The following is a 21,847-nucleotide window of genomic DNA, read 5'->3' on the forward strand; positions in this document are numbered from 1 at the left end:
TCAACAACGACAAGATCTTTTTTTTTTTGGAAAAATGTTTCTTGGTGTCTCTTTCCATCTCTCAGGCTGGTGAAAGGAAAAAAATTGTAAAGTCTAATCATTTTGAGTTCTTAACTGATGCAATGAATAAATACAAAGTCAGAAGTATGTAAGTAATTAAAAAGTGATTTTTTTTAAATCGCTCCTGTGCTCTAATTATGAGCACACATTGAGACATCTGTGCCTGGCAGGACTACAGATGGAGTGTCTGGGATAGCCTGAAGTGCTAACATCCAAAACATGGACGCGCGCCCGCACACACACATACACACAAACTTTTGCTTATGCAATGTCTTATGAAGCTCACAGGTGGGGAAAAAAATCACACACACGCAAAGGAATAGTCAGACCATTAACCACTGTATCCATTCTGACAATGGATAGAGAAAAATAATGGATAACTATGGAGGAGAGATAGAGCGAGACACACTTCAGAAATTGGAGAGAAAGAGAAAGAAGGAAAGAAAGAAAGAAAGAAAGAAAGACCTGTGGCTCTGTCTCTGATACTCACTGTCACAAGTCTATCAGAGTACAATTAATGAATTCCATTTGTCATCTCCTGGAACTGGGACAATGTGTAACAACTTTCAATCAGGAGGAGAGACTTGTTCTAAGAGAAAAGAATATTAATTTGCATGTGCACATAAGTATGAGAAATGTGCAAAGTCTTTGGTGATTAGACCTCATCATGATATCATCTATTCCACAGAGGTGGTAAAGATGTAGTGGATTAGGGAACCCCTCTATGGAGTCTAAATGCTGGTGCTGGTGATGAGATGATTTGAAGAGGGAGCTGAGGATCTGGATGTGTAGAGGAGTGGGCTTTTAATGACCTCATCCTGGGCTCTGGGTAAGGTGGCTGAAGGTGAATGGGGTGGAGGACGGCGCGACGATTCCACCTAAAATGAAAGCTGACAGGAGCAGAGAGGAGAACAGATTTAAAGTTTGGCAGCAGCAACATGAATGGCTGAAGGAGATCATAGCAAAGTTTGATTGGATATCCAGAAGAAGGAGCGGCCAAAGTCAGCTGATTGGAGTCAGCGGTGGGAGCGGGATAGAGAGAGAAATGTGAATGAATGTAGCATAAAGAAAGTTCCTGATTGAACTTACACTGAGCTTCATTAAACTTATATCCAGAGGCATTTTGAAGACAGTGCATTAACAGTACATTAAGATAAAATGATCATTTTGAGGTTTTGAGGTGTAATTTTCATGTCTAATTAAAACAATTTCATACTAGTGTAAAGGAATGACACCATTGTCACTTCATTGCCATCGTCTGTACAATGGAGCTGCAGTCATCATTGGACAAGAGCAGGAAAGGATGTGATCATTATATGTCAGAAGAAGCTGAATCAAGATGAAGCCACATTATTAATTAACTTGAGTCAGTGTCAGAGTGAAGTCTGGTCACTTCACATTCACTGGTAGATATCAAAACCAACCACTCTGCATTCATCATTTCATTCATACAAATTAGTATATGAAGAAAGAATATAGGAGTGTTTCCTGAATCATGTGACAGCTATTAGGAGTAATTATTCAACACTGTGTCTTCTACAGTTGCACTGGCCTTCCTCATCATTAAGTAAATTACAAGGACGTCCAGTACGAGTGGATTCATTCCAGAGTTGAATCCACTCAAATGAAAGATTGTCTTTCAAATCACCATTTTGAAATGACCTTTTGAGCGGTACACTTGTGTAATATGGCTGCAGTCGCTGTTTGAAGATTGAAATCCGCATCATTTCAATGCATAAAGTTAAGAGAGTTGATGACCTGCAGTATGTCACACACACATACATAGTCTGAACATAAATGATGATGACATAAATAAATGATGATGATACATAAATGAAAGACAAAAAATGTCATTATGTGCTTGTGAGAGCATTACTTTGTAGGATAAATGATTTAGTATAAGAAGTACAAGTACACTGACTGTTGTATCCAAGAAATACGTCGTATAAGTTGTGACAGGATTTCATAAACAAAGCTGGGACAGACAAACATCTTACATTCTTAATAATTTAATGAAGTTATATTACAGTAGAAAGGTCCACCTTTACAAAACGTCCTTTAAAGATGGGGAACTGTGACTCATGGCATGATTTCAGATGTACAAAGAGAGGAATTCTTCAAATAAAACTTAAAACTGAGATTAAAAACAAACAAATTGTGGGAATCAAGAATCCAATGTAAAGCCAAACCCCTACAAACAATCATAAATTAACTAACAAATCTATGAACTGCGGCGGCATAAACTCAGTCCATAGGGCACCGAAGGGTCACCGGTTCAAGCCCCCATCTGGATCAAACATGGAGTGTGGTGTGGCAGCTGGAGAGGTGCTAGCTCGCTTCCTGGGCACTACCAAGGTGCCCTTAAGCAAGGCGCTGATCCCCAAACTGCTTGGAGCGCCTGTCCACGGGCAGCCCCCTCGCTCTGACATCTCTCCATTTAATGCATGTCCTGTTGGTGCATGTGTGTGTAGTTTGGGTCTGTGTGTATATGACAACAGAGTGAAAAAATCATCTTCTTCCACTTCTTAAATATAAGTTGTTTAACTTAAGTGCAAATGACTGACAGGTATTTGTAAAGAGGCAAACACTTTACTCCATCAAGGAGGACAGTAATGGGAAAGAGAGAAATCTGCTGGTAGCCATGCGTGTTAAGTGAGCGAGGTACACAAAATGCTACAGTGGTAGCATGTTAGTATTTAACATTGAGTCAGCTCCTGTTGTCCTCCTGATAACTGTACAGTGCCGCTAATGTTTACAGTCATACTGCTCCGTTTCTTTTATGTATTGTGATCTATTTCATGCCAGCATCTGTTTCATCATCTCCGTCTCTCTGATGTCAAGAGTATGCTCAATATGTATGTGCTTTGTAACACATTGATGAACATTGCTGTCACTGTTAAGCCGTCGTATATCATAAGTACATGTACATCTTTCAGTCCTCGCGTGGTTTTACTGTTTCTTTTTCAGTTTTAGGAGAAGTGTCAGGTTGCATCACAGTTTGGATGGCTTATCTATACAACAGTATCTTCCTGTCAGTCGCATATTGTCCTCACAAGAAAACCAATGCTGCCATTTTATGTGAATTCATGTAATTTGACATTCTCTACAACTTTATTCCCCAAATATCCTCATAGCTGAGATCAAAATATACATAAAATATGGCCAAATATGTAACTCAGTATCACCCTCGTAGTGGATATTTGGGGAGGGACAGAATCTTCAAACTGTTCCTTATCATCAGGGCTGATAAATAAGAGTGCGGTGTGAACCTTTGGCCATATATAACCTGTCTTCTCATCCAGCAAAGATCCTCATGTTCATCACTCTGCAGTTTTTGTACATCCTCCACAGGATAGAGTTATCCTTCATGCAGATCCATTCTGTATGGTGATGTAGAGCATGTTCATCCCGACACACATATCTTCATGTGCACTTTTTTCTTGTATTCCAGGAGAGGTGGATCAGAAAAAAGTCAGTGCCATGATGTGGTGTCTCAGTTTGATATGTGGAGGACAGACCTGTGTGGTGTCACTTCGCAAATTCGTTGTTTCCAGTGTTTTATCTGTGGAGATCAATGATGGGCATCTCTATGGAGGCAGAGAAAAGATTGATTAAATTTATTGTGGAGCAAAAGTTGAAGAGTTAAAAGGGACATTTGCCATTGTAGATTCATGGTCTGATAGTTTTCTATAAGACAGGAAACGTCAAACACTTTTTGCATTGGAAATATATGAAACAAATATCAATATATAATTTTTTGAGATCACCCTGAACCATGTCTTCATTTAAGTGAACCCCATGTACGGTTCTGACCCACCACACTGTAACAGCATAAGTAAATGATGAGTTACATAAATGTCCAGTGAGGGAAAAAGTGACATAAAAGAGGAGACTCAAGATAGAAGGATGAGACAGAGGTCTGGTGAGAGCAGTGTGTGTTTATGTGCACAGAGGAGGGGTTTCACAATGTGGACTTGAAGGTCTGGTGCGCTTCACATGCATGAAAGGAAAGCTGTGGTAGGAAGAGGTGGAAAGAAGAGAACAGAGTGTACAATGTGACACAAAAGAGAGACTACAAAGAATACTATGGTTTTTAAATAACAAAATGATAAAAGTAATAATAATAATGTGCTTAATTCTACACTTGATAAGGAGCTAATGATAAAATTGAGCTTGTGTAAATTGTATTCCTCAAAGGAAGCAATACCAAACTGGGATTACAGAGGAAAAACTTTAGTACTGAGATGTATTCAGAGTCAAAGAGGCACTCCCTGCTGGTCAGATCCTCTGTCAGTTCACTTAGCTCATTTAGCTTGTTATACTGCCACCTTGGGTTCATATCCAGCATGGAGGATTTGTTTTTCTTCACTTACAGTTTTGAAAGTACTGCATGGGAATGTATCAGTGCAATCTATGGCAAGATACCTCATCTATCACAAGAAACAAAGCAAAAAGGTTCCCTTTAAATTCTGTTATTGTAAACTTTAAAGATTCAGTGTGCAACGTCTCAATTCCTCATGCGCAGTTCACACACATAACTTTGCTTCAAATGTATTCACTAAACTACAGCTCTTGAAAACAACACAAGTGTGTTTTGTCATTTCTCCCGCAACATGTGGGCATGACTGTCTCCTTTATTTACCTTCAGAGTGCGTCATGCATTTAATGCAGGAACAAGAAACCTGCCCTAGGGGAGGATGATCTCTTGGATGAGTAAAGATTATGATTGTACGCAGAAAGGCACATGGTGACTAATGTTTGCTGCAGATGGACTGGCTCATCACTTTCAATGAGTGATGTTACAGTAATGCTGCTTGGGAGATAAAAGCAAAGGTGGCTGCACCACAGGGGTATCTACAGTACTTAATATCTCACCTCTGGGTGGTTGAGTGGCTGGGGTTGCTGGGGTGCTAACAGCATCTGGCAGGGCAGAGATGTTATCCTTCACTTCCATGTGACTGCACAGGCAGGAGATGATGGTGTAAGATGGAAAAAAATGACACCCTGGTATGTGTTTGGAGGGTGTTGTACATCGTCTTGTCCACAATAACAGATGCTCATGCTTTCTTCTTCATGAAGACGGCTGAATCCAAAAGCTTGGGGTCACTAGGTAGAATCACATTGATGGTACTGAATTGGTTGATACTGTAAGTCCATGCTTCCACAGAAACTGGCTGCTGATTGGACCATGAAGGAGTTGGTTGGGGTAAACTGTAGGTGGCGGTGAACAGTGGACACCTGAGCCTCAACTGACCAAACAAGGACCACAAACACATTGTCGTCCTGGTTTTGAATTTGTAGTTTTAAGCTTTACCCTGTAGTTTTAAAAAACGATATGCCACTTCATTGGGCAGAAAAAACAGGGCCACATAAAGCAAACAACATGAAAACAACATGCTTAGACTCCTGTTTTCCTCTCTGTCACACCTGTGCCCTTTACTCTTCTTGCATCACTGATTTCCCTCTTGTTATATACTCATGCGTGCCTATTTTACCAATTCATTTTCATTCTCCACTATCAATGCCATTTTTTGTCAAACATTATCCTTCTCAAGTCACCGCTGTCCTCTCCATTCTAGCTTTATACCCTCAAACCCAGTGTCCATCCTCTCCACTAATTTCCTCACTCCCTACAATGTCCCTTTCCTTGTCAGTTTTCATGAGTGAACGTACTGGTGAAAATGAAAATGAGCATTTCCTGCCTCATTATCTTTCCTCACATCTTCCTTTTCACTTCATGTGTCCCTTATTGCCACTCTTTATCTCAGATGACTAATGTTACAAGTTCTTTCTCCGTCCGCTCCTTTAAACTCTTTTTCGCCTCTGACGGCTGAAGGGAGCTCTACTCTGCCTGTAAAATCATCTTCTAATAGAGTCAACCACAGAGATACGATCTGCTCTGACCACTCGAATAGCCGCAGAGGACACTTCCCTCTGGGAAATTGAGCGAGGGAGGGGGGGTAAGGGAAAACTGGGCAGGAAGCTCGAGAAGTGCATTACAGCTCATTACTCTGCTGGGGACTGACAGGACGATGACGCGGCTCACACAGGCTGAGATAGTGAGATACATGTGCAAACACATGTATATGTATAAACATGTGTGTAGTGGAGGAAACTGGCTGCTTGATTCGTTCTGACTGGACTGGGTTAAAACTACATGATGCAGGAAAGTGTGTTCATATGTTACCATTTGAGACAGTGAATGGCAGCAGTAGATACAGAAGTGCGTACAGCTACTGACTGTTTTCATTTTAACATGTCTTAGTTTTTACATATAACACTTGATGGCCTGATGATGTCCCAAACACGAAATAAAATTATTGGTCATTGCCTTTAAAACAGTTAAAAAAATTTTAAGCAGCGAAAAATAAAACTGTATCAGATGCGACACCACCATGATTAATGTCACCCTACGTAACTACATGTCACAGTGACGCAGACCTCTTGTCTATTTTTGTAAGCTGAAACCATTTCCCTCAGTGGAAATGAAGCTTTTATTTACTTTAATTTCACAGATAATTAACAATACGTTGTGAAGACAGTAAAGCCTCCACAAAATAGCATTTTAAGTCTTGTGTGTGATTTATCCTGGCTTCATATGAGTAGAGGAAAGCTCTGCTCATCATTCGGCTAATTTATATCATGTAAAATGCCATAGGCTTGTGCTAATAACGTTAGCATGTTATATTTGTTTGGAAAACGTGTTTAGTATAAGACAGTTGTTTTGTCAGTGAACCTTGTGAGTTGTAATTGAGCTGAATTTTATAACCTTACCTTTGTTAAATGTTGCTGTTTTCCCTGGTTTCGTATGAGTAGAGGAAAAGTCTGCTAGCTGCAAGGCTAATTTATACAATGTAAAATGCCATAGGCTTGTGCTTAAAATGTTAGCATGTTGTATTTGTGGGAAAAACGTGTTTAGTATAAGACAGTTGTTTTGTCGGTGAATCTTGTGAGTTGTAATGGAGCCGAATTGTGTAACGTTACCTTTGTTAAATGTTGCTGTTGTCCATGGCTTCATATGAGTAGAGGAAAAGTCTGCTAGCCGCTAGGCAAAGATCAGCGCCCACCTTGGCTCTATGTCATTGACAGCTACAAATCAAGCCAGAAATCTTGGTGTTATTATTGACTCAGACCTGAACTTCAACAGCCATTTAAAGTTTATTACTAAATCTGCCTATTACCACCTGAAAAATATAGCTAGAATTAAGGGGTTTCTAAACAAGACATGGAAAAAGTTATTCATGCATTCATTTTTAGTAGGTTGGATTATTGCAATGGCTTATTTACAGGCCTTAACAAAAAATCAATCAGATAGCTGCAGCTGATTCAGAACGCTGCCGCCAGAGTCCTTACAAACACCAGGAAACTGGACCATATTACACCGGTCATTAAATCGCTACACTGGCTTCCTGTGAGTCAAAGAATAGATTTTAAAATCTTACTGCTGGTCTACAAAGCCCTAAATGGTCTCGGACCAAAATACATGCTTGATCTACTGGTTCCCTACGAAGCATCCAGAACCCTTAGGTCATCTGGAACAGGTTTGTTGTGTGTTCCAAGAACAAGAACCAAGCAAGGTGAGGCAGCATTCAGTTATTATGCTCCTCACCTGTGGAACAAAATTCCTGTAGATCTGAGGTCTGCTCAAACTGTCAGCTCCTTTAAATCAGGGCTAAAAACACTATTGTTTACTGAAGCGTACTCTTAGATTAAATACCTGCTGTATTCTACTGCCCGTACTTTTTAACTACTGATTTATGCCTTTTATTATTCTACTTCTTTTCTTATCCTGACTGTTCAATGTATTGAGCCTGTTTTTATTTTATGTTACTGTATTTTATTATTATCACTATCATTCTCAATTTCTATTTCCCTTTTTAATCGACTGTTTTTATTGTTTTAAATTGTGTCTTGTTGCTTTTAATGTCTCTGTAAAGCACTTTGAATTACCTTGCATTGAATTGTGCTATACAAATAAACTTGCCTTGCCTTGCCTAGGCTAATTTATACAATGTAAAATGCCATAGGCTTGTGCTAAAAACATTAGCATGTTGTATTTGTGGGGAAAATGTGTCCAGCAAAAGTCAAATGCTTTGTCAATGAATGCTGCGAGTTATAGTGAAGCCGATTTGTGTACTTGTGTTTGAAATGTCACTGTTACGCCATGTTTAATGTGTGTTTTGAGTGTGTTTTGAATCAACTAAACTTTACAGCACTTCACAGAAACCCCAATGCCAAACTGCAGAGTGACACAGACACACCACAGCACAAGTATAAATGCTCACAACGGCGTAGGCCATGTGCAAAGGCTATGGTGTAAGCTCTGCACAGGGCTGACACACAAGTATAAATCCAACTCAAGGGGTCACTCATGATGATGACCTCACAGAGAATGATCACCCTGCAGTTACCCTCAGTTTTGTGGCGTCTTTCAGCTTGTTGTTCTGGTTTTCTGGACCACAGTGTTACTGTTTTAACTCTTAACTTTCCGCTATTGTCAGCATCATTTTCAGTCACAGCAGGCTGCTGTTTTTAGCCAAAAACCCACTGTGTGCTTACCTGCCAAGCACCAAACTGCAGACACACAAAGAATGCAACACAGTGAAGTTTCCTCCCCACTTTTACTTTTTGACCTCCTGTGTGACCCCATCTACCCTCATCCTTCTCATTCTGCACTCCATGTCCTCTCTCCTCCTTTTCTTCTCCCACTCCTTCCTCCTCCCTACCAGCTTTATGAGATTTCATCTCCTGACTAACAATCTCACAGTGATTTGAGGGGAGCTGAAAGCGAATGGCACTACCCTTTTTAATGATGCATTTATTCTTATAATGGGGAAAGAGTAGCCCTGACAGAAAGAGATGCCCCCGCGTAACCTTCCTTGCTTGTTAAATTTCAACAAATCACTGCTCAATCACAGCTGAGCCCTGCTCCTTTCTAAATGGAGCTTTGGTTCCTCTGGGCTTTTTATGGATGCTACAGTTTCTTCAATGCAAGACATGCGTGTCGGATGAACTGGAGTTTTTAAATTAGCTATCAGTGTGGATGTTTGAGGACACTAGAAAGACATATCAACTAATGGAAATGAAATAGGAAGTTTTGGTCATGGGCTTTCGGTAATTGGTGTTTCACTTTCTTTACTTCTATGTTCTACAATTAGATGGTGACTTTTGTGGGGGCACACAGCTTTAGCCTCAGTCCTTTAGCACGACATCAAGAACATATTTGAAGCCCTTTCATAGGGTTCTCCTTTTACAACTAGCTTCACAAGTTAGCTACCTAGGTACAGCGGAGGTCTGTGGGTGATAGTTGTCATTTCAACCTGCAAAATCAACGCTCATCAGCTAGAGATGAGAAGCCTGCTTTTGTCTACCTTTGTCTTAAAGATGCACAAAACAAATCACTAAGAATTCCAAGCCTTATATCTGCTATTGTTATCAATAGTAGGATTTCCATCCAAATGTAGCACAAATTATGCAGTCTTCCATCCATTACTGTTATGTAAATATAATGGGAGTTGGGTCATTGAGATAAACAGTAGGTGGTGTTAATCCAGTGTTTAAGTGCCATTAAAACATTGCAGAGGGGAGGGGTGCAATGAGATGACTGAATAAAGAGCAGCCAGTCAGACCTCAAATTAAAGAAAATAATGGGTTTATAATGGAGAGCACACTGTACATGGAAAGAGAGAGTTTTGAAGAACTAATACTACAAACGCGCCCTTGCTATGTGAAGAGTTCTGGTAACAGCCGTGTGTGTAAAACATCCAAAGTAGGGCTGTCAATGGAGTAAAAAAAAAATCTAATTAATTCAATTCAATTCAAATTATTATCTTTTTTTTTTCAATTCAAATTAATTTTGGCAGATGTGTCGTAGTAAAGCTGCTGGATTTTGAACACATTTGTCTCCCCTGTCTTCTACCACTGAAACTGGTCTGCAATCCATTGCAATCAGTTTTGCAAGGGACTAAGTTAGTTGGTCACAGGTAGGCTGTGCTAGCTCGGACCTCCGGGCCTGCTGCTAAATGCTTTGGGTTGAGGTGATATTTTAGGATTGAAGTACTACGATAATATGAAAATTCCTTACTGCAGGAATTGCAGCGAAAGGTGCTCCTATCAACAGTTCCATCTGGGCATTTTTTTTAAATGGGCATGTTTAATTCACGGGCTGAGCAGGGTCATCTCATCTGCCTCCATCATGTGACAAACATGACCTTCAATGATGCACCGGGTCAAAAGGCACCACGGAGCGTGATTAATCATCGTTAATTTTTTTTTTTAACGCATTATTTTTTTTGTGATCCAGAGACAACAAAGAAAGCCTGCTATAGCGTTTGTAATTTCAGTGCGTCATCATTTATTCCCTTTCAACATCTTCTCTTTTTTTTGCAATATTTTAAGATTTTTTGCAAATGAAAATTGTGCATAAAAAGAGGTGGGTGGAAATGCACCTACTGACTGCAATGATGGAAAGCTTGACAGGCAGAGGAACAGTATGTAAGAGGAGGGCAGGGCTGAGTGAATGGCAGATTCCTCTTAGTGGTCAGGGTATTCAGAATTAGTCAACTAAATACAGTGGGTGCTGAAAATGTAAAAATAAAAATAACAGAACAGAAAAGAACAGCACAGACAATACAGGTTGGAGTTCAGCGCTTTGTTCGAGCATCATCGGGATGTTACAGGGCTCAAACCTCTGGCCTCTCTAACGACTAAATCCCACAATCACACACACTACATGTCATTGACAAGCTTCAACTGTGGATCTCTTTCTGGCTCCTGATCCCACAAAGATATCAAGCTATGATCTTGTCTAATCCTTCTGACCTCTGCTGAGCCTGTGGTGTAAGCAGGACTGAACGGGTTTACATAACACCAGCTTGGCTTGCGTAACCAGCTGACCATTGGCAAGTATAGTACTAATATGTTAAAGCCAGCGCTGTTTTTTTTTCAGCCTGACATCCAGAATGAATAATTGTAGTATTTTGCTTCAGGACAGAGGCTGATTTAAAAAAAAGATGTTAATTTTGCACTCACATTGAGGCTTAAATAAACATTGCCGTGACCCATTTAGAGTCTCAGACCATAAAGGGCAAACCTGAGGACAAGTTGTTCTGATTGTAGTTCAACTGCTCTTAAGTGTTTAGGGAGCTGTTTACTTTGCCATGTGTGGTTTAAGTGTTAGACTGTTGTTATTTCCAGGTCATATACCAGGACGGCAATGAAAAATGGGTGACATAGGACATGTTTTTTATGTAATACTGGAGTAAAGTAGTCCATGGTAAGCAAGGTGTCTACTGTAACTCAAGCTGTTATGTGTTTAAACGATTCAGGGCAACATAACAGTGACATGGTTTGATTTATAAGTGATCTGTAGGCTGGAAAGCTGTCACGCTGGTTTGATAAAATGTGCCGCAAAGTATATACATGCAAGATATCCATCTGTGTGTGGTCTTTTTTGGTCAGTATGAGGTCGGCATCCAGTATTTTAAGTAAGATCTGCATCAGTAGCCATCCTAAAATTCCCTTGATGTGACTCCATGTTATGTTTAAACTTAATTCGGGGGTTTTCTTTTAACATTGTTTCACTGTAGAACCAAACAGAAAGAGTCAGATACAGTTGTGTCTCTGTCAGATAATTATTTCAGTCTCATGAATAAATAAAAGAATTTTGTGTTTCCCACTGTAACTGCAGTTCAATATTTTTACTCTTTAATTTATTGAAAAAAGAATTGTGAAAAGTATATGAATGAAGAATCCCATGCAAATTCCTCTTTAAAACTCTTCAAAAATCTAATCTAAAAGTAAGGCTATATTACAACATCTCCGAAGAAAAATATATTTTCAGGATATACAAGGTTTCCCATCATCCGACAGCAGCAGCGTTTCTGCTCCACTCGTCCATCTTGTCAGAAGGCACAGGCACAAACCACAGCCACCACCACTATGTTGCCGATGGTTGCCAGCACAGCGATCCACAGCCAGATGGTGTCACTGGACACTTTCCCATCGTCCTCTGCTTCCGAGGGTCGAGAGTAGCCGGTGTTGAGGTTGGAGGTGGACGTCTGCAGGGACGTGTTGCCATTGTACGGAGAATCCATGAAGGCCCCGCTCACAGCCGGGAAATGCTGCCAAGAGAGAGGAAAGGACGAGACAGAGGGAAGAATTCAAATTAAAGTCTGTGAACATTTAACTTAATCATTTTTGTTAGATAAAGTCTGACAAGAGTGCAGGCTCAACTCAAAACTGCAGTCTGGTGATTTGGATTTAGCTTTCTCCAGACTTAGCAATAAAGAGACAGAGAAAAAGAAGAATTTGAATTTGTCCACCAGGTCAAATACAGCATGTTATAGCTCACTACCAGTTGTGTTACTACTAAAAAGAAACAGAAATCAGCCACATTAAAATCACCGAAAGGTAAAGTGAGTATCGTAAGATGTAACAAGTGCTGCTGGGTTCTGGCATTCATGTGAATGCTACCTGACATACACTGCCCACCCAAACACTGTTGGAGATCTAGTTCACCCTCTCGTGGCAATGGCACTTCCTACTCACAGTGCCCCCCAGGAATGGTATGACAAATGTGACAAAGAGCTCAATGCATCGACCTGCCCTCAAAATTCTCCACATCCCAATCCAATCAAGCATCCATGGGACATTCCAGTAAGCCAGAGGTCATGTGTCCATGCCTCGACAGGTCAGAGCTGAGTACGATCCACGGTGGGGTCTCTGTCCTGTCAGCACACGGACACAGGACCTCTGGGGATGTCCCGCTGAGTCTGGCACCAGGGCGTTGGCGGCAATCCTTTGAGTCCTGGGGGCTGTGACGTGGGGTACCTGCACATTACATGGATGCTCGATCGGATTGGGATCTGGGGAATTTGGAGGCCAGGACACCTTGAACTTTTTGTCACGTTCCTTCAGCCACTCCTGAGCAGGTTTATGGGGCATCTGCCATTGTGGAGTGCTATAAGAGGGTGTACTTGGTCTGCAACATTAGCTCCTTTTACACTGCCAGATTTTCCGCAAATGTTGGGCCGTTTTGTCAGCAAGCTGCGAGCGTTTAGACACACAGAACCAGACTGGTGAGTTGATCTGAGGTGCCCAATTTTCTGCCTCGTCATATTGGCGGATCCCTTTAGTTTAAACAGACCGAGGCGGCCTACCGCAACGGGAGGGGCTGTTGATGACTTGCGGGAAGAGCTGTTGATGACGCCGCATGTGTGACCCACTGGCAGTGGATAAACAGGAAACAGCTGATAGCAGGAATTAGCGAGCAGCTAGTAGCAAGAGGGAAACACAAACCTGACAGACACTGTAAAGATGAGCAACTGGGGAGACAAGGAATTGCGCGCCCTCCTTGTCCTCGCAAACGAAGAGGCCATTAACCATCAGATGACGGGGACGGTGAAGGACAGGCCGACTTACGAGAGAATCGCTGGACTGACTAGCCACTGCTTCCCTCCCACGTCACTGTTTACATCACATGCTGAGCTACATGTTTTGTTACTTGTTCATTACTGGAACTAAATTGTTTAATGTGGAGAACTGATCAATCTAATTGGTTCTCAATAAGATCTGATTTCCTCCTCTAACTGGATGCAGTGACATTTTAATGCCTAAGATATTCTTTGTCTCAAAAGGCTAAAAACAAGATGCATTCAGCCTTAAATGAGTCTTACAATGACAGCATGGCTGAACAATAACATGTTCTGTTCAGGAGTTTAACCCCACAGCTGTGTTGTCCTGGTCTCAGGACAGCTGTACTGTACAGTGAAGAGAAATCAGCATCTCACATGGATTAATTCTCAGACGGATTAACGAAGTCTGACACATGCTTCACATATACTGAAAGAGACAGAGGCCCACACAGAGAGGATGGAAAAGAGAGTTAAAAAAAAAAGAAGAGAGAAAAAACAAGCGAGGCAGATAATGAATCCCAATTTTATCTCAGCTGTGTTTGTCCCTGGAGGGCTTCCATAGCACCCACTCACCCAGACAGCAAAGAGACTCGATGAGATTATATGGAGCTATCGCTGGTAATTATTAACCAAAAATATTCATGTCTGCAGAAGAAGAAACAAGCACACTTCCTGTCTTTAATTATTTCTCTCACACACACATTTACACACACAAGCTACCTGTTCTTTTAGTTGCTTGTGTTGCCACTGGCTTTTTTTTCTAGGGATGTGACACCTGTGTTACAAACACACAGCGGCACAGTTGGTAAACTCAGGTGAGTGAACTAAATCTACTGTAACTTTTCACACAAGTTGATGACACACTGCAATAAAAAGCCACAGGCTTTCTCATACTCTTTCATACAAAGCACAGACTGAACAGGCTGATACAAACAGACAGCTTAGTGACCATTAATAATTCCAGCTTTCACTCTGACAGCTGAAAGGTTCAAGTGAGTTTGACCCTTTAACTTGCGGGTGTTTTAGCATGTAACAGCACTAGTCTGTGATGGTCGAACAGCATTACGTCTACCCTGACTGTGGGAGCAATGAAGTAAAGTCTGACATTGTTTGGAAATGTCCTCATGTAACCTGATGTGCAGAAAATGTTTAATTTGTTTTCTTTTTAAAGGAATTCATTAAAGGCTCCCAAATATCATGAAAAACAAAAAGTCTGATTTACTTCGAACAGCGTTTAAATTCCAATCACTACCAATGTATTGTATCCTAAAGACAGTTGCAAAACACACGGCACAGAGGGTGCAAAATGTTTTAAAGATGAACATTGAGCCAATGAGCTCGCTCTCTGCTCAGTGTGCAGCTGAGGTCAAACCCCTGTGATTGTAAATAGATTTGTTTTCTCTCCTAGTTTGGCTGTGGGATGCTTCAAGCTTTAGGTTCAGTTTGACCCCAGGTGCTTCTCAAGCTTCTCTTGTGTCCTCATCCAATATATCTCTGCACCCAAACTGCAGACATGACTCCAGGAGAAACTCACAGAGGAAAACCTTCATACAAGGCAGAAGGAGTTTCACTTTTGTTATCACTTGATATTACAAGAGAAGCCCATTAAAACACTTCCAGTGGTGAAGTTCAGGTAGCACTTATGGTTGTCCTTAGATTTTAATGCCTTCACAGTGGGATGGAGGTATTTAACCTTAGGCCCAGTTTGAAAGAGAGGGGGTCAATAGGGACTCATCGGGGGCATGACATGAGGTTATCTGACACCACTTGTCTGAGTGGAAGGTTAGGCCGCCAACCCAGTCACTTTGTGGTTACTGCAAACCACGGGTATGTTACATTTGTAGGTTTCATACTTATGACATAGCTCAGTTTACATTTATATGAGCTGATTTTGAGCTGAGAGGGAATAGCAGGAGACTGGTCGAGACCATCACAATTACAGATTGGGATGTTCCCAGCTGTGTTTATGGCAACAAATAAGGGTATTTTAGTCTGAAACATGATGATTTCCTAACCTTAATCTAGTGTTTTTTGGGCTTAAACCCAAACAAGGTAACCACAGTGTTGTCACAACATGAAATTGACAATTGAAACATAAGGTTTCCACATCTCTGCGTCTGATGAAACCTACAAATGTAACATATCAGGCTGTTCTCACAAACTGTTTGTATGTTTTCCTACCAAAAGTAATGCACCCAAAGTCGTACATATCTCACGTATTTTGTGACCAATGTGCTGACTGGAGTAAACAAGGAAGCACTCCCAAGCTGTCTTGTAAGTAAGCAGGCCTACTTTCTCCTGTGACTTTCCCTGGAGTTGCATGATCGGAACGACCTTGCAAAGTTTCTTTTTCTAAACCTAACCTCTGTAACTTTACATTAATTATGTGACTGCATGTTAAGGATGTAACATCAGTCATGGGGCACTAATTCATAGAATATCATAAGAACTGTTCTACGAGAAAATGTTAAACATACTGGTGGTTTGCAGAAACGTACAATGCCCTTAATTTGTTCTAGTGATTGGGTTGAGACCACTGATATATGGTTTAAATGTTTCGGTTTTGGCCAAATCAGCTTCTTCACTTTGTCTTTACAGTAGCTGAGGTGCACATGATTTACTGTAGAGTTTGGGTATAACATAAAGAATAAAAGACTGATATCAAAAAGGATGGATGAGAATCAAAGTCCTGTAAAAATTAATGTTAATACAAAACATTAAACTTTTCAGAGGAACAGATATAAATGTACTCATTACATGCCCCGACCAATAGGTATCGTTCTCAGGCCTTACATATTAAATCCCAAATGATTTTCCTTTATGCGTAATCATGCACAACTGTCTCTTCTCATCCCGTAAAACAGACTACCATCCTTTATGTGTGTGCATGCGTGTGTTCATTCCTTCTCAGAGGTGTTAAAAAAAAATGTTGCAACCTGTAATATATGGTAACATAATTTATGAGAAAACTTTAAGAGCTCTCACATCAGCCACTTAATATGTATATTTAATTAACTGCCTCCGAGGATTTTTCACGAGCGAAGGAAAGGTACAGAAGTCACTTTTTCCGTTCTCGTGCTGGTTTGTAAGAACGTAAAACATGCAACTGACGATACAATCATAAAGACAGATACAATTCCAACATGGGGACAAAGGGAGTGCTGAATTTGTTCACCCCCTCATTAAAAAAAAACCCTGCCTGGAAGCTGTGTCTGAGTCTGCGAGTAAAACAACACAGAAAGGTCATCAACAAAAACAGCAGTGAGCACAGGTATGTGCAGGAGTTATTACACCACACACCTCGAAGACAAACTACCCAAAGATATAATGAGTTTGTTTTTAGAACTGCGCAGTCTAAAGTCAAAAAGCCAAATCCCTCCTGCATGCTGCAACTCTGCATGGTCAACTGAAAGGGCCAATTTAAATGGGTTAAGTGGGAAATAGGGCAGATTATTGATTATATGTACTGTTGATATTAGGCACATATTTTTCAGCTTTAAAACTGCCTATTCTGCTGAACTGACATGTGAATAACATTTGTCACAACTAAGCAGGATCTTTAAAAACTGATCGTCTAATGTCGCACAACTGTTACATTACTGAGCAGGAGAAGGGGACTTCTTCTGAATATGATGTTTTTGGAAGGATGAGAGAAACAAATACTGTGACTGAACAAACAAATAAATGATTCAAGTGGTTGCCCGACACTTCATGCCAATCTGAGCTACCGGTCAGAACAGAGAGAGACGCATGAGAACAGAGACCATGTCAATATCGTGATCTTGCAGATTGCACTGTTAAATAATGAAGGTGTTAAAGTATTTATCCATTTGACAGTGTTTTTCTGTTTCCATCTTTGCCTCATTGTTCATCCTGAATCCTTGCTCTTGCAACTGGCTGCATGAAATGTTGGGCTTCCCATCCAAAGACGCCATATATTGTATTACTTTGGAATTTGAGGGGGAAAATGCATTAAAAGGAGAACAAATATCTAATATGAAGACTTTTAAATGTTTTGTTGCACTCTCTAGAAAGCTACTCTCTAGTAGCAGTTTTGGTGCTCCGAAAAACAGCTGCAAGCACACATATGATTAACTTTATGTCCACTGTACCAATATGCAAAGGCAAGCATCCATCTCATAACAGGAATGTATTTTTTAATGCAAATAAAATATTTGTTAGCTTATTTCATTGTTGAGGCTCTGACACTGTGGCATGCACACAGGATGATATCTGTCCGAGTGTAGACGGAAAAGAGACGTACCCTTTATCTACCCAAATTAGTTTGTATATGCAGGAAAACCTGCTAAAAATAGGCAACAGACTCCTTAACCATCACCAGCAGACAAGTGTGCCTTTCTGTTTTTTTCCTGGTGTGTCACATTCAACATCACAGACAGACAGATCACAGGGTTAGTAAACAGTGCAAAGCAGGCCCCCAGGAAGTGCAACGGACCTTGAAGCCAATTTGACATAGTGGTCAAACCATGTAACTACAACTTGCAGACCCCTCAGGTGATGTCATGTGGCCCAAATTTTTTTTCCTCACAGACTTACACTGGGAATGAGATGTCTGTTAATCTTTGGATACATTATTTGAACGTCACAACTGCCACGAAATGAAATCACTAGTGGAATTTGATCTGTTTGGTCCAATAACATTTTGAAAGCCCAAAAGGGCTGCATGATTCAATCATTTTATCCCCATTCAAGTTGGTGGAAGGCTAAACTAGAAATATGTGGCTAGACCAGTGAAACCTCTGGTGCGCTTGCTCTATGGGCACAATGATTCAAAATTTAACCTGGGAAGTCACATTTTTTGGCTTCATCATTGAGCAACTTTCATGAGGATGTATGAGGCCCCAGCTCCAACTCTGTATCCAGTTCTCTTTATGCATCCATGGCAGAAAGCAACTGCCAGCTAAAATGTTATAGTGGTTACTTCTTATTTTATATCTGTTACTTACCCAGTCTCTCTTCCAAATTAGGTTCTTACGAATTTTGAAAAATGTTTGAGCACTGCTTGGACAGAGACAGATGAAGTTTGCGGCTAACATGTCAAGAGTCAGAGAAGTTACAGACAGAGGTGAGCGTCGTGACTCAGCATGCCTGCCAGAGAGTCATGTTGCCATCACTGCTGATCAGAGATGGAGTCAGTAAATACTACTGCAGAATCATTTGTCTGAGAAATGATTGCTGATTGTAACCTTTCCTACTGAGGACAAAGCCAGATGTTAAGTGGGTTTTGTCCAGTGAAAAAGGGCACACCTCAAGTTAGAATCGCTCTCTGGAAGAGACAAGAGATCAGACACTTAGAGCAAGAGTAGCGTGTTTGGTGCTGCTTAATAAAAGAATCTTGAGAATCTTAAATATTGAGGCTACTTTAATTAAATGTTGGTCAAATTGTGTGCATAGCTGAAATACTGTTAAGAGTATATGGCTGTCAACTCGAGTCAAACTCAAGTTTTTCTTGTACTGGCAGTGATTTAAGCAAACCGTTGTACTTGATCCCATTTCAGGGTCAACCATAGACCTTTTTATGGGCTCCCCCTTGGCCTTGGGCCGGGGTCATCTGTACCCTCTGACCCCACAACGGCGAGCCTGCTGTACGCTACACAGTCCCGTGTGGTATTGATGGTTTGAAATAGAGGCTCATGATATAAAAAACAGCTGCAAGAAATTAATTAGGTGCTATGAGTGACACACACACACACACACACACACACACACACACACACACACAAACACACACATGCTTACAGTCACTGAGATAAGCATCAATGCTAGGCTGTGTAGAAGAGCAGCAATCTGTCCATTCAGACTGATGTTACAGTTGCATAAGGAGCTGACCTCTGTATGGTCGCTTCACACTTTCACTGCATCTACTATTTATGTTACCTCTTCCTTGTTTGTTCATATTTTATTGAGAGGGTGTGAAATGATTTTTTTTTTTTTTAGAATAATTCTGCAAAAAAATCCAAATACAAGACAGACTGTGCATCAGAACATGGAAAATGTTTCAGTGGCATTTCACTTACCACCAATTATATACCATTTCAATAGTGTGACTCCCCACATAATGGATGGGTGCTATTTCGACAACATGCCATGCTGTGTTACAGAAAACTGACACCAGCTGCAATAGTAGTAGCCCTGATTCAGTCAGTCCAGGATCCAGTGACTTTATAAAGTTAGTAAGACACAATCACACAACATAAAAAGAGTGAGCCAAGAAGCTGCACAAACGAAGTAGCCTGAATGTAAGTTGTGATTACAAAAGGCAACCCCAATGTTGGTGCTCAAACTAAAGAACTTCTTGCCGTTGTTCATTATGAAACACTCTCAAGCATCGCAGTAACATCACACAAGTAAGTGCTAGACTGCTGGTATCACGTCAACTCCTCAAGTCCACACAAGACTGCATCCTAATGTATTATAGATTCTCTCTCTAACATTCATCCACTGCGGGCAGTTTGGACTGTAACGTGTGGACAACCGCTGAGATATGTACTGGAACATTACATACATGTCAGGATATGTCTTGCATCTGCAGCAGCAGGTTATCACGTCATGTTTGCAACACCAAACAGCACTATTCAAGTCATTCAAAGTTGAAAAAAGTGAAGTCATTCCAGCATTCAACCTCTAAAACATGCCCACTAAATGCAGTTTCTTTTTTAATCATCACAGGTTCTCTGCTACTTTTCTCATTAGAATTAGACAAACATGAAAGAGAGATGCTCACATAGTGTGTGTTGGGTTAAAAGAGATGATAAAAACATGTAGGAGACACAGAAACACGAAGCAAGAAAGAAAGTTGTACCTACTGCCGGCTGTATGTGAAGGAAGAATCAGCACTGGTGTTCCTGTCTGTCCTGTCCTACACTCTGACTGAGGCTGAGTGCATCTAAAAGGGCGGGAGGAGGCAGTGCTTCATGAGAGCGAGAGACTGGACTCCATGTGGGAGAGAGAAAGTGATGGTGGGAGTGTACAGTGAGAGAGATAAAGACAGAGAGAGATCCCTCCCAGTGAAAGTGAGGGAGTTAAACACACACTGTGAGGGCATAAACGTAATTTCTAGGAGACAGAGTTGGACAGATTTAGATACCCTGCTGTGAGCATGTGTGTGTGTGTGTGTGTGAGAGAGAGAGAGATACAGACAGAGAAAGACAGATCACACCATGGACACGTGTATGTGTAAAAAAAAAAAAAAAAAAGTAACTTGTGTGTGTGGGGGGGACGTAGGAGTTTTTCAGGTGACGCTTTCATCTTTGAAACAGCTGAGCTGGATGTTTGCGGCCTCACACAGCCAGACTACAGCTCACCAGCTGAGTTTTCATCACGGATTTCAACCTTGTCTGAGAAGTACTGACTAAAAGGCAAATGTTCACTCACACCCATGCACTTATTTAGAAATCTGACAATGAATATGAAGCATTTCTTTCACAAACTGGTGTGAAATGATCAATAACAGCCAAGCAAATGGTGCTTTTACTCAGTCGGCTGTCAAAACCGTTCAAGTTGATGTCTCGGTGATGTCTCTCTTGTACAGGCCACTTGAAACAATGCTTTTTTTAAACTTGCCCTTCACCGAACACAATACAACAGCAAACAGTCAGAACAAAGGGATGACTGGGTGTATGAAGGGACAGAAATCCCAAATCAGATTTGAACCAACAGCATTGCGAGCACATGTTGGTCGACTCAGCCTGCTGAGTCACTAGGATAATCAACTTTTCTGCGTCTACGTTTGGGACTGTGTGGACACGCACAGTGAGTTACAGCGAGTAACTCAATCAAAAATTAGCCTTCCTGTATGCATTCACATGCGAATGGCATGCACCTGCGTATCTGCATGTACCATATGTGTGCATATCTGTGTGTGTGTGCTTATTGTACAAAAATTAATAGCATGCATCTGTATGCATGGGTGGATGCATATGCACAGGTTAGAGAACATGTGTCTTTGTGCTTGTGTGCCATAATCTGTGTGAATCAATGCAGAAAACATCTGTCTCATCATATAATTTGGGTCACAGTCAGGTTTCACAACTATCTTTGGTTAAAACAAGAATGAGACGCACATAATCATTATAATATTTCAGAAAGTAACGTTTTGTGAATGTTTCGTCTTGAAACTGATTAATGTATAAGGGGGAAAGAACGACCTCTGAATTCTTGACCGGTTAAAAAAGAGAGTTTGTGCAGTGTAACCAAGTTACCTGCTAAGGTTCAGCTGTTTCCATCTAAAAACAATAAATAAAACATGTCACTTCTCTAGCATCTAATGTTTTATTCTTTTATCCTGCATGTTTCCGCTCTAAATTGCTAAATTCATATATGAATAAACGGTGAGAAAGATGAGGTTATCA

At 40.8% G+C, this 21,847-nt stretch overlaps 1 protein-coding gene across 1 annotated transcript in view; it reads right to left on the bottom strand.

The window, feature by feature from the left end:
• Positions 1-2,053: 2,053 nt before the first annotated feature.
• Positions 2,054-21,847, bottom strand: part of LOC117259418 (uncharacterized protein C14orf132) — a 34,718-nt gene continuing 14,924 nt past the window's right edge. The window contains exons 2-3 of the mRNA XM_033630737.2: positions 4,936-12,182; positions 2,054-3,647 (exon numbers count right to left, since the gene is read on the bottom strand). Coding sequence (XP_033486628.1) covers positions 11,964-12,182 — 219 coding nt within the window. The 3' untranslated portion in view covers positions 2,054-3,647; positions 4,936-11,963. The remainder of the gene's footprint in view (positions 3,648-4,935; positions 12,183-21,847) is intronic.

This window comes from Epinephelus lanceolatus, chromosome 4 (genome assembly GCF_041903045.1).
Source record: "Epinephelus lanceolatus isolate andai-2023 chromosome 4, ASM4190304v1, whole genome shotgun sequence".
NCBI classification, from domain to species: domain Eukaryota; kingdom Metazoa; phylum Chordata; class Actinopteri; order Perciformes; family Serranidae; genus Epinephelus; species Epinephelus lanceolatus.